This window comes from Cornus florida, unplaced genomic scaffold (assembly GCF_030987335.1).
Source record: "Cornus florida cultivar Cherokee Brave unplaced genomic scaffold, ASM3098733v1 CherokeeBrave_3.0.0_Hap2_Chr09, whole genome shotgun sequence".
In the NCBI taxonomy this organism is placed as follows: Eukaryota; Viridiplantae; Streptophyta; class Magnoliopsida; order Cornales; family Cornaceae; genus Cornus; species Cornus florida.
The window spans coordinates 88,340,412-88,353,871 of NW_026775579.1; the positions used below are offsets into that span (position 1 = coordinate 88,340,412).

The window sequence follows — 13,460 nt, forward strand, 5'->3', positions numbered from 1 at the left end:
CATTTTAAAACGCGACATTGGTTTCATGAGATGATTTTTGTAAAGTGCAAAAAAAATAAAAGATTCAAAGCCAGACTTCCAAGAACAGCGGGAGCTCCAAGATCGTTCGCCAACATATCCTTATCAAAAAAAAAAAATTAAAAATTGTATGAATTTTTATTTATTTATTCACACTTTATCCATTTATTGATCAACCTTACAAATGTGAAACGCTTTGGTAGTGGCGACACCAAAAAGAAAAAAAAAAGAGAGAGAGTTTTAATAGTCTCTTTTTAACTAATTTTGCTATTAATCCATGGTTGGAGTCAAGGAAGGCCACATCAATTGGGCCTCTAAATCGGACGGGCTTATAATTTTTAGGCCCAAAACTAGCGTTGTCCCATCTTGGTATTACGTAAAAAGACAAGGCCGTGTATCGGAATTTCGTAAAAATGAACCACTCGTTCAAACACAAACCCTAGATTCAGTTAGCTTCTATAAATACCACACTAAACCCTAATCATCCTTCACTCTGCAGACGAAAATGTCGAAGCGAGGTAAGTCCGCCTCTTTACACACATATTCACTCACACACTGAAAGTTAGATTCATCGTAGTTTGCATTTTCCTTTGGTTTCTCACAAATCAAACAGTTAGTTAATTGGAATTTCTTTTCCCCCTCTTTTCGTTGTTTCACTGATTGCAGGGCGTGGAGGATCGGCGGGAAACAAGTTTCGCATGTCACTGGGTTTACCAGTGGCGGCGACGGTGAACTGTGCCGATAACACAGGTGCGAAGAACCTCTACATCATATCCGTGAAGGGAATCAAGGGAAGACTCAACCGGTTGCCTTCAGCATGTGTCGGAGATATGGTTATGGCCACAGTGAAGAAAGGTAAACCAGATCTGCGTAAGAAGGTCATGCCTGCTGTTATCGTGAGGCAGCGCAAGCCGTGGCGCCGAAAGGATGGTGTCTACATGTACTTTGAAGGTCATTACTATAATCCTCATTGTGATTGTGATAATTTTTTTGCTACAAGTTTTTGTTGGCCTCGTTTTTTTTCCTCGGTGATGGTAATTTTGTCTTATTTATTTAAAGTTTTGTTTGTAAAAATGGTCCATCTAAAACTTATGGAAGATACATTAATCGGTATATGCTATATGTTGATAGAATGTTTGGATTTATTTTGCTACTTGATTTGTATGTTTTATTTATTTGATAGATAGATACTTATTTTTTTTACTGAAACTGGTTTTTGTTTTTTCCTTATGTGAATTTATGTCTGAATTATTATGTTCCAAATGAGGAGCTTCTTGTATTTTTTGGAGGTCACTGCATACATGTAATGTTTTTGACACGTAAGTCCAATATTTTAATGGCAAGTTCTTTATAATTAAACTGTCATTATTTTGCTAATTGAGTGTCTTTACCTGTGGGTTGGGTTGCATATGATGGTAGGATGCGTTCTGAAACCAGCTGCATTAAACTACAATCAATTGTATATTTTAATTTGACTTCCTCTTCAATTTTGCTTTGCTGGTGATGTGGTGCTGAGAATAATTCTAAGGTTTCTCTGCACCTCCCATACCCAGCTAAATTGAGATTACCAATCTTACCCCTTTTACAGATGGTGAGTTTGTTTATCACCCTGGTCAAGATTGGAACATGTTTCTTGGTTCTAATTATTGAAAAAACCCTCGACTTTCTCATGGGGATTATGCTGCTTAGGGGTGCCCTGGTGCAGTATAATTTCTCCTAATTTGTATGCCATAAACATACAAAAATTGCTTCCTTAATACATGCTCTCTAATTGAATCTTCCATTTCTTGATTCTGTATGTTGATTTTCCCTTTGCCGGATTTTTTTTTCTACTGGAGTGCTGTTTCTCACCTAATTATAATTATTCTTTTATGAATGTGGTGTGGACTTGATGAGATAGAGTGGGTAGCAGTATATACCATTTCAGGGTAATAGCAGAAATGGTAGTCATCCCAATGAAATTTAGGCGAATGAAAGTTAGGGTATTTTTAATTTTTTGGTGTAAATGCTTCTTATCTCTCCCTCTCCCTCAACATTTTAAGGATAACATAATAATAATGAAATTCGCTTCAGCAAATGCCAAATGGCTGTAATTCATTAATTTTAGTTTTCATCTTGATTGCTCTTAGTTCTGCCAGTAAGCTAAATTTCTCAGACTTAAGTCAGGTATCCACCTTTTCTTCCATGGTTGATACAGTTACTAGTCTGGAAAAGTGATACTGTCCATCGTTACAGGTGTGTTGATGCTCAAAAGCTCACACCTGCTCCATTTGGGCCTTACATATATTATTCTCAATCTTCTTTATTGAAGATCTACAATTGGTTTGTTGGTCTTATTGGGGTATTACTCGTTTGTGCTATACAGTCTGAGGCAAATAACTGCATGTTTCTATTCTTTCATTTTACCCGGATTAATTGTAAATTCTTTGGTTGTTTTTTGTTTTATTGTTTTTTTTTTTTTGCTCAAGGAGCTATAGAAATAAATTATATATGAATTTGTTCCAAAAGGTGTATGTTACTTTATTTTTCCTTTATTGAATAGGAAATGCTGTTTTGCATTCCTACATGTTCTGCTACCATTTTTTGTGCGTTGCTTTACTATCTGCATTTCTTTGATGTATTCATACACTGTTTGGAGAATATGCTTGAACAAAGAAGCCAGTTTTAAATAGGATGTTCACTATTGCAGTTGTCATACCATATTTTTCCAACTGATTATTTGTTCAGCTTTAAAATAGTGTTTTATAGAACGGATTGTGATCATTTCTTGGCCAAAAATGCCATTTTGCTTTGCGTTGTATATTTTGATCGCTTGATGGTGGTTCGCCAAAAATGTCATTTTGCTTTGCGTTGGTGGTTCGCGAGTAATTGATTTTTTCCCCCTTTATGCATTGACTGAAGATATTTTTTCATGTTGTTTCATCAGTAAATTTTTGCATTTTGCAGATAACGCCCTTTATGCATTGACTGAAGATATTTTTTCATGTTGTTTCATCAGTAAATTTTTGCATTTTGCAGATAACGCTGGTGTCATCGTGAATCCAAAGGGAGAAATGAAAGGTATGGTGAAATGTTAAGCACAGATTGTTCCTGATATGCTTTTGATAGCCATGGGACACCACAGGGATGGTCTTGAGGTTGGGTAGGAGATGATGTTACTGGCGAACCTTGCACTTTTCTTTCTGGATTCCCTTGTAGCTTGTCTTAACGATATTCTTTCCAATTTATTTGATTTCTTTCTCATCCATTTGGTCCATTGATAAGCATAAGGCATACCCATACACCGCTACTTTTGTCGGGGGTTTTCTCGATGGTAATTTGTATATTTAAGCTGTTTGTTTATTAAATTGTCCCGAGGTTCCCTCTTCAATTGTTTCGAGGTTCCCTCTTCCCCCCTACATTTTTTTTTTATCCATCATGTTCAATTTCATATATTGGCTGGTGTTTCACGTTGGTGACCATCCGGATGCCTGTTGAGTCATGCTCTTTTGTTTCAGTTATGTTACAGTTCCGGTTTTTGTTTTAGTCATTCATATAGTTCATGGAACTTTTTTTCTAACTTTCTCTCTCTTTTATTTGTTAAAACCAATTTCTCAGTTTATCTTACTAATTACCAATTGCTTTTATGTTGGTTTTAGGATCCGCCATTACTGGTCCAATTGGGAAGGAGTGTGCTGATCTGTGGCCAAGGATTGCAAGCGCAGCCAATGCCATTGTCTAAGTTCTACAAGCTTTAAATGCTGCCAATGCCATTGTCTAAGAGCTACAAGCTTTAAATCATGATTTAGAGAGAGATGTAAAAACTACTTTAAATTTGTCGGATGTTGATTGATTTTATGGTCATGACTGGACAAAAAATTATATTCTATATTTGCAGTTTTTGTGAGGTTGGATTATTTTGCTAGATCGTTGTGGTCTTGATTCGATGTAGGATGAAAGTATGTTCCATTTCAAAAGTTCTTTTTCATTAGTCAATTATATTCTTTTTACTTTTTATAAAGATAATTTGTTAATTAAGTTGTTATTATCAAATATTTTAATTAATTCTTGGAGCCAAACGAGTAATTAATTCTGACGCCGATCGACAATATAACCGACAAAGGAGAACAACTTATCTAAAATTGAGAATTTTGTCCAAGTCATGAATTGTGATTGGTCTTTGCACCTGAAAATCGATTCTACTTCGTGCTCCGAGCATGGCAGCAATGATGCGGCTCTAAAATTTTGTGACACAAGGCCTTCAATTGAAGACCAAAGGGGGAAAAGCTAGGTTTTAAGAAGCTTGGTTGGGTAGGTTTTAAAGACCAAATGATAAAAGCCTTCAATTGGCAGCTAGTGGTTGTGGGTTGGGAATAGTGGTGGCAGTTACGGGGATGGTGGTGCTGCGGCGGTCACCGGTGGTGGCGCTATAATCGCCAATGTAATGGAGATGGAAATATATATATATATGGGCAAAATTCATTAAGGTTATTTATGTAATTTGTAAAATACTAATTTATGTTTTTTTAAATAAATTGGTATATCATAAGGTTAATTTTGTCATTTAACTACAGAATTGGGGGCAATGTGATCAAATTTTATAATGTTGGGAGTTTTCTAAGGTAGGTTGGAGGTATTTGATAACAAAACTGATAATATCGATAGTTTCGTGAAATTTGTCCCTTTTTTTATTCCAACAACAGCACATTCAACATCTACTTGTAATACTGAATAGAAACCTGGTGCCAAATTCAATATCTACTTGTAATACTGAATAGAAACGTGGGGCCAAATTCAATATCTACTCGCAACACTAAATAGAAACCTTGGTCCAAACTAGAAACAAAAAGTATACTTCTAAACCTGGTACTAAAACCTAAAACACAATTGTCTCTATTTGTAGCAACTTTATTAAGTCTTTATAAAAACTAAGAAGGACATTAATGGCTAATAAAAAAGAGTTACTTAAAAAAGGACATAAATGGCTAATAAAAAAGAGTTATCTAAAATATTCAATCTCTATTCAGAAATAAAAGCACTTTTAAGTAGAAGATAAGCAATCCAAAACGGGTAAAAAATTACGTTTAGATGCGTTTAATCATTAATCATTATAAAAAACGTGTTTAATAGTTACCAAATTTAGCTATATGAATGAAATTAGAATTTAAATCCTTTAAAATTGCATATTTTAAGTAACTCTTTTTTCAATTATGTCCTCATTTTTTTTTTTTATTATTTTTTTTAAAGACAATTTGTTAATAAAATTGCTATTATCAAATATGATAATATTTTATTAAAGGATATTATCTAAAATTAGCAATAAAAATATTTTTTTAAAAATAATTTAATTATGAAAGATAGTGTTTATAACCGCAATTTTTTTTGACAGGTCTATTAATAAAAACATTTTTTTTTTTTTTTTTTTTTTCTCTTTGAAATCCAATTTATTTGACACATAAACTCCAATCCGGTTCCAATTCCAAAAAGTATATACTTCTCAACCTGAAACTAAACCCTAAAACACTATTGTTTGTGCGAGATCTCCCACAAATATTTTGTTAGATTTACCACAAAATTGAAAGGGTCCTCATCAACTGATTATAGGATTAGTTAAAACAATTTTTTTTTTGCGCTTGCAAACGGAACAGAGTCTGAAGAGTTATCCATAATCACCTTAAGACAAACCCCGGTTTGTAAATTCAATATCTTGGAACAGAATCTTAAAAACAAACAAATTGTATCTATAGGATTAACATTAAGCAAAAACACAACGTCAATCACAAATTATCAAATAAAAATCAAATATTTTCAATATCAGAAAATAAAGAAAATCTTAATTGAAAATTAATGAAAAAAATATGGATCATATTATGAACAAAGAGAAATCAGAAACTCAACCCAATAGAAATGCTAAGCAATATGTATATATAGATAAAATGATATGGACAAAACTATATATATATATATATCAATGGGTAACAAGAAAGAAAGAGAAAAAAATAAAGATTATGATATGAGAAAGAATAAAACCTGGTTTGATGCGGAAGGTGGTCCGGAGCCTTTGGGTGTGTTTGGTAGGGTTGATTTGGAGAGGGATAGGGAGAGAAAAGAAAAGAGGTGATAGTGTAAGAGTGTGTTTTGGTAACTTAATTGGAGAGAAAAGAGCCCTCCCTATCCCTTATAAGCTTTTTCTCCCATTTTGAGAAGACTGGGAGGGATAGTAAGTTGTAAATTCTTAATACTAAAAATACCCTTCATAAATCAATATATAAAAAAAAGTTATTCCATTTATGTCTTAATTTTATTTTCATCCATTTACTTTAGTTTTTACCCATTGCATTGAACTATCACAAAGAAACATTTCAAATATCTTATGTGAGATTTTGGAAATGGATAATATGTGAAGTAGTTATGAAAGGGTAGGATAATAATTTGATCACTATCCTTTCTTTTCTTTTCTCTCCTCTATTTATTCAAATAACAATAATTATCCTTTCTTTTCTTTCCTCCCATATCTATCCAAACATGAATTAAAATTATTATTATCATTTTTTTCCCTCCTAATTAATACTATCATTTCTTTTATTTTCTCCATGTCTATCCAAACACACCCTTGTCTATTGCAGCTTTGCCTGCTTTGAGAGAAAGTAGAGAGAAAGTGAAGAAAGCAGCAATTGAAAAAGGATATTTTTAGGAACTTTAAACCAAAAAATTTGCTTACATCAGCAGTTGACCGCAATCACGCCGTTAAGAGAGGGGTACTATGCGTTATAGACGTACAGAGTAAAGGGAAGTTAGTGAAATTTGACAAAAAAAAAAAAAAGGGGAGGGAAACCTTAGGCCCTTAAAAGCCATTTATCTAGGATCCTCTAAAAATGGAATCAGAATTCTAAATTCCAATTTGTTTCAAACCTCCAAATCCAAATCCAATTCCAAAAAGGAATCCAAATCCAAAACGGGTTAAGAATTCTCTCTATTTAAAGGAACTTCTTGCAGCGAGTTCTTCTCACCCTCGTACTAGCCCTAAAACACAATTGTTTCTGCGAGATCTCCATCTGCATTCATAGATTGTTTCTGCGAGATATCCATCTGCATCCAGAGAGGTTGGTCGCCAAAGTCAACTGCTTTGTACTATTTATTTTCCTTGTCTTCAATTCTATATTTATCTTGTGTTGTATTATAAGCTGGATTTTGGGAACCAAACTAGTTCTGAAGTAATAATTGGTTTGGGTACCAACTGGGTTTTCTCCAAGTGAACAAATTTGTGTTTTGAACACATTCGATACTTGTTTCGCTTCTGTGTAGTGTTCTATTTTTATAATTTATGTTTGTCTTGCATATATATATATATATATATAAATGCATTATCCAATTGTCCAATTGGACATAGGTTCTGCCTTTTTGTGGGTGTGTTTTTTTATTTTAAAGAAGTAAAGTTTGTTTTTGTTGTTTTTATTTATTTATTTTTAAGGTAAAGACTGATCCTTTGTTATTGTTTCCCCATCCCCGAATAACTGTCTCTATTTTTCGAATCTGAATTCTCTGTTTTATTTTTTCACCATAATTTTTGATAGTTTCGTGGCTAATATAATGAACACACAAGCTGTTTTTATTTATTTATTTATGATTTTATGATTAAAGTCTAATTATTTAAAATACTTTGGCATTGGTTTGGAAAGTAAAATCATCTAAAACAAACACAACTGTCTAGTAAGGACTTTGTTGGCGCCGGCTCCAAATCGATCTTGTGTGGTAGACACTTTCCTATAGGAAGGGGGTCTCACCTGTGGCACTCCAAACCTCTCAGCAAAACCACGAAACTGACCGATTTATCAACATTTTTCTCGTTCTTGAAGTGTCCCCTTTGTTAAATTGTCAAGCCCGGAAGCTTGTAGCGACCCCATTCGTAGTGGTGTCCTTACTTTGAATATTAATAGAATGAATATGCATAGGTTCTCATCTGTTTTTATTTATTTATTTATGTATTTATGATTAAAGTCTAATTATTTAGAATACTTTTGCATTGGTTTGGAAAGCAAAATCATCTTAAACAAATTATGTTCCCACTGATAAAGTGGAAATTTTCCTTAAACGAATTCATAACAGAACAATTAACTTTTTGTTTTCTTATTCAAAATTGAACAAGGATGACTGCGAATTAAATAAAGGAGTGATTGCATGATATTAATTGTTCTAAAAGACTATTACCGTTTCTTGTGTTTTGTAACAAAAACTAATGTAAATAGCTCCTCCTAGTTTGTAAAGGTTGTGTATGGATTCCCCTTTCAAGATTTAAATTGGGAAGTTCAAATTCTATACCCTTTTTTTCGCAGAATAAACAGCCATTATATTATTAGTAGTTGCAATCATTGATCAATGTGAAAAAGATTTGCATTTTGCTAGTGGGAATAGTTGATCATTTGTTTCTTTTTCCTTTTTATTATAGTCCTAAAACTCGCTGTTGCCTTTACTTTCTCTTCATATAGATGGAAGAGCGAAAATGGGAAGAGCTAAACATGGATTGCTTGGTGAATGTGCTTGGGAGAGTGGGAATGGAGTCCTTGCTATTTAATGTTCCCTTTGTATGCAAGTCATGGTACAAAGCAACTCTAAATCCTCTATGCTGGCAGCACCTTGATTTTCCTGAAATCTCAGACTCATTCGAATCAAGATTAGTGGATTCTTTGGGATCAGAGACCTTTAGTGCATCTGGATTGATTAAGTTTGCCGTCAACCGTAGTGGTGGATTAGCCGTTTCAGTAGTTGTTCCTTACTATTGTCCGCAATGGGCATTTCATTGTTTCGTAGAAGGGTAAGTTATCCAAACTTCATTGTGATATATGTTTTTTTAAAGGATGTTTTCTGTTCCAATTTTATATACTCGAATGTTATTGGAATATGAGAAGTTAAAGATGAAGCATTAATACTATTTCTAGGAAACAAGAAAGAGATAAGAGAAAAATAAAATAGGATCTCAACCATATAGGTAATTCGTGAATAAGCATCTTAAATTTTTAATTTTGCACAGTTGTATGATTTTGTAAAATACTTTTAGCCAGAAGTTTTATAGCCACTTCTAATTATTTTGTGCTCTAAAATTGCATTTGGTAATGGAGGGTGTTCTCCCTCCTCCTGAGGATGTGATGAATCCCTTTGCCATGGATATTGGCTAAGCCTAGGGTTGAGTCCTGATGCTTCTTCGAGTTGAACAAGACCTTTGGCACATCCCCAAATATTTTATGCCAACTCAACTACCAACACGTGAAGGAAATTCTTCTTTTCGATGTGTGTTTATGTTGTGGAAAGGAAGGAAAAGACGACGTGGGAGAGCAGGGATGAAAATAATAAATTTAAATGTCTTTTAACAAATTTTTACTTTCTAACATTGAGGGAAAATATAAAGGAATTTTCTAATCTCATTTATCATTGAGACATGTATCATTGAGAGAAAATATAAAGGAACCTTGTTAGTTTCATTTTCCTTTCTTAATTCCTTAAAGAATTGGAGCCTCAGTTTCCCAACTGTCCTCATTAAGCCTGGAAATTGTCACCTTACTTCAATTGATTTTCTGCTCTTTTTGATATGTAGTGTTCTTTGCATCAAGTTGAACTACGGAGAAAAAAGTGATTTAATGGAATTTATTGAATGATTCTATTTAAAATAATTATCCCTTGTTCAGTTAGTATGTATCCCAAGTCCTTACAGTGCTTAGAAAGAAATTAATGATAAATTGTAGTTCTGAAAAAAAAATTGAATTTATTTCACAGTGATTTTTTGTTGGCAGGTGCCCTGCTTTGAAATCTTTGACGTTGCCTATTAAGCTGGTGGATTACACTATATTCATTTCACGTTGGATAAGCAAGTGGAAAAATTTGCAGATGTTAAGGCTTGGAAGTTCCGGTTATATGCAAACAATCCTACCCGAAGTCAGCCTTCATTGCGAGAATTTTACTGATTTAGGTATTTCAAGTGGCTACATTGACGAAGATGAGGCATTGGAGCTAGTCACCTTACTTCCAGACATAAAGTATTTGGATCTAAGGGAGACATCTCTTGGACGGGAGGATCTTGTGATGATTTTGAAGGGCTGCAAAAAACTTGTGCATTTTGATGTTAGAGACAACAAAGGTTTCGAGTGTGATGATGAGATATTGAAGCTTGCTTCTCATATTCCTACCTTCATGTATGAGGGTTCAAGAGAAGAGGACTCCAGTGATGATGACAGGAACAAGTTTCATGGCTTCGTATATGAGATAAAAGAAACGCTGGATGAGAACTGGAGTGAGGATGTCGTGACCATTGATGATTTATTGCCCTTGCCGTCCTCCTCCTCCGCCTCCTCCCGATGTATAAGGCTTTGATTAATGGTTGGCTGGTTGGTTAATATAAATGTTTGCCGTTGTTTATTAATCTAAGAGTTGGTTTGAGAAAATCAACGTGTTTCTGAGATTCAGATGAAGTAAGGCTCACTTGTGGAATTTTATATGTATCTATATTTCCTTTTCATCTCTAGTTCTTCCTTGCATCAGTTTTGTTACTGTATTAGGTTGTCATTTGCCTGTCATTCTTATGCTCCTTGGTTCTGAAGGTGTTCCTATGGTTCCGATGTAATAGTTGATTATTATTATTATTATTTTTTTCCCTGGGCAAAGTGGAAAATATTGTACTCGGTAAACATTATGTACATAGCTACAAGCAAGCCATACTTTGCACTACAACTTTATAACAAAACATCTGAAGGAAGCTCAAAACAGATTGAGAAATTAAAAAGTTGATCATAAATAAGCAAAACTTGTAAATAGTGTAACAATTAAGCACCCGCGCACAAATGTAGTTGCACATCCAGGAGACATGATATAAGTGGAAGATAACAAAATTATTGGAAAACTACACTTACATAGAGTTAGGAGCTCTAAATAGCAAAATATTATATTTTAAAAGTTCATTTTTCACTTTAGTTGATTTAAGTAAAATAATTACATATGCATCAATAATTATTATTTAGGTCCAAAATGCCCTCCAAACATTTATTTCAAAATACTAAAAATTATTCCCCTAAAATCAAGTACTTTTTTTAAATAATTTCTTTCCTTTAACTTTGAACCATATTGCTGCAACATTCATATATACACACACGTCAAATATAAGCCGTCTTTGTTGTGGTGCATGCTTTGAGATGATCATCAATTTTTTGACTCAATTAATTACACTTGTTTTATAAATAAAAATAAAAATGATTGCTGGTGTATCATTTACTTAGACAGCCATTTAGTTTTTTCATGATCTGATGAATTTCCACTTACTGAAAAAAAAAAAAAAAAAAAAATATACATATATAATGAATTTTTACTAAATTATTTGTATATTTCTAAATTGATATTTGCAGGTTTGAACCTATATAGATTAAGAGATATCGTTAAAGTTATGATTATTAATATTATTAATATTTCTTTATTTGGTTTGTATAGTTTTAAAACATTTATTGGGATCGTTGCATATGCAATGTTAAAAGAGTAAATAGAAACTACACATGCAGTCACATGGAATTTTAAGCTTTTGCACTCTGTTTTCAACAGAAACATTAAGATCAATAGAGAACTTATAAATTAATTGTAGGAGAGTAATAATTTTCTGAAAACTGTCAGGAAACAAATTTTGAACTATTTTCTTTTTCTTCTTCTTTAATTCACTGAAAACAAAAAATTGTTTTAAGAAACTAAATCAAGCAAGCTATAGTTTCCACATTAATTATTTTCATTTAGTTTAATGCTCTAATATAGTCACATTGTTTGCTAGCAACAGTTATATCTATTAGCAGTTCATGCATGTGTGTGTGTGTGTATATATATATATATTAAACCCTGCATATTCCTCCCTGCATATATATATATATATATATATATATATATATATATATATGAACAAATGTATTCACTCAATAAACACTGCATGCATGCATGCATACACAAAATTCTGCTTATCTTCATACATTTATTGAAATCCCAGTGATATTCAGAAAAGAGTACTTCAATCAGTCCTCACCAACCATCAATCTGACTTAATAACACTTCTAATCACATGTAGATCATCCATTAATTTCATAATGTATCTGTAGTACCCCTAATTTAACAAGGATAATTCTGAAATTTATTTAATTATTTAAATTGTGTTTTATTGATTTAGTTGTGAATTTGTTGTTTTCATTATGAATTATTTAAATGACTTGTTTTTGTTTGATTATTTTATTTAATTGTTTATTTAATTGGGTTTTAGTTATTGGATGTAATTGTTTTCTTTAAATAGAATTAATTATTTTGTTTCTTGAAATTGAATTAATTGTTAAATGATTTAATTTAGTATAAATGGTTTTTTCTATAAATAGAGTTTTATGTTAGTAGGATTAATTAAGGGTTTTGGTTTTAGAAGTCACGTATGTAGCCGACATAATTAAGCATTAATTAGGTTTCATATGGGCCGACTAAGGATTTAGTTTAGGGTTTAAATTAAACTAGGGTTTTGTGTAAACTTATAAACCTATAAATATATCTGTATAAGGCTGTCAAGGGTTTAGAACCCTAACCACGTTGTGGAGACAGAAGAAACAGAGAGGAGGAAAACCAAAGGGGCGCCGGGAAAACTTAGAAGAAAGACGTTGAGATTTCTGAACCGAGTCTCACAGGCAAGTTTTATAACTAGCTTTACCTCTTTGACTTGTGTTCTTTGCATCCCTAACACAATCTCAGGATGAAATAAGGATTAAAACAGATCTGGTTCGCATGCTTGCATTGTTTAATAAACATATGTTTAGGATCTGTTAAATTGTTGGTTTTACAGTGTTGTTGATTTACTGTTTTGTTGTACTTAATTCATGATTTTAATGATGTAAATTGATGGATTAAGAATTTTAATAGTTCTAAAACATAATGGGAAATCTTAAAATTAATCTGGGACGCAGGGCTAGATACCTGAAACAGTATGTGTTCTTATATGGATTTTAATCCACTTATGAGCTGTTTTGTGTAACTCTTGTTCCAATTGAATTCAATTAGTGAATGATGAATTTAAATTACTCTGGAATACCCTAGGACTTAGTTTTAAATCAACAAGAAACTTGGGTTGGAGGAACAAGGTTGCCGGAGTTGGAGAAGAAGTTGAACAACATGTTTCTTTTAGGTGCATGTTAATCGTTTTTAAATTATTTTGTTTAATTCTTGTTCCCACTGAATGTGATTATTAATCAAGGAAGTTAATTAACTTTTGAACACCCAAGGACTTAATTTTAATCAGCAAGAAATTTGGTTTGGAGGATCAACACAGCCGGACACTGCCGGAATTGGAAAAACGACGCACAGGGGAAGGAGCCTGCTTTATTTCAAGTAGAGCAGGCTCAATTAAAAAGTGGAGCAGGCTCTACTTGGTAGTGGAGGTGGCTCCACCCAAAGTGGAGCCGGCTCCTTTGTGG

General features: G+C 32.9%; 2 protein-coding genes across 2 annotated transcripts; both read left to right on the forward strand.

Annotated features, from left to right (window-relative positions):
* Positions 1 to 438: 438 nt before the first annotated feature.
* On the forward strand, positions 439 to 3,922 carry LOC132274952 (large ribosomal subunit protein uL14). Its single transcript, XM_059776325.1, has 4 exons — positions 439 to 536; positions 685 to 969; positions 3,037 to 3,078; positions 3,657 to 3,922. The coding sequence occupies exons 1-4, from the start codon at positions 524 to 526 to the stop codon at positions 3,737 to 3,739; spliced, it is 423 nt and encodes a 140-aa protein (XP_059632308.1). The 5' UTR covers positions 439 to 523; the 3' UTR covers positions 3,740 to 3,922.
* A 2,869-nt stretch (positions 3,923 to 6,791) lies between these two features.
* On the forward strand, positions 6,792 to 10,526 carry LOC132274954 (F-box/LRR-repeat protein At3g48880-like). The gene is made up of 3 exons (XM_059776326.1): positions 6,792 to 7,100; positions 8,484 to 8,809; positions 9,783 to 10,526. Exons 2-3 carry the CDS (start codon positions 8,484 to 8,486, stop codon positions 10,357 to 10,359), a joined length of 903 nt encoding a protein of 300 aa, XP_059632309.1. The 5' UTR covers positions 6,792 to 7,100; the 3' UTR covers positions 10,360 to 10,526.
* Positions 10,527 to 13,460: the final 2,934 nt, after the last annotated feature.

Coding starts and splice junctions, on each gene's coding strand:
- LOC132274954 (XM_059776326.1), top strand. CDS start 8,484: ATGGAAGAGCGAAAATGGGAAGAGCTAAACATGGATTGCTTGGTGAAT. Junction 8,810..9,782: donor TTTCATTGTTTCGTAGAAGG/GTAAGTTATCCA, acceptor TTTTGTTGGCAG/GTGCCCTGCTTTGAAATCTT.
- LOC132274952 (XM_059776325.1), top strand. Junction 970..3,036: donor TGTCTACATGTACTTTGAAG/GTCATTACTATA, acceptor TGCATTTTGCAG/ATAACGCTGGTGTCATCGTG. Junction 3,079..3,656: donor TCCAAAGGGAGAAATGAAAG/GTATGGTGAAAT, acceptor TGTTGGTTTTAG/GATCCGCCATTACTGGTCCA.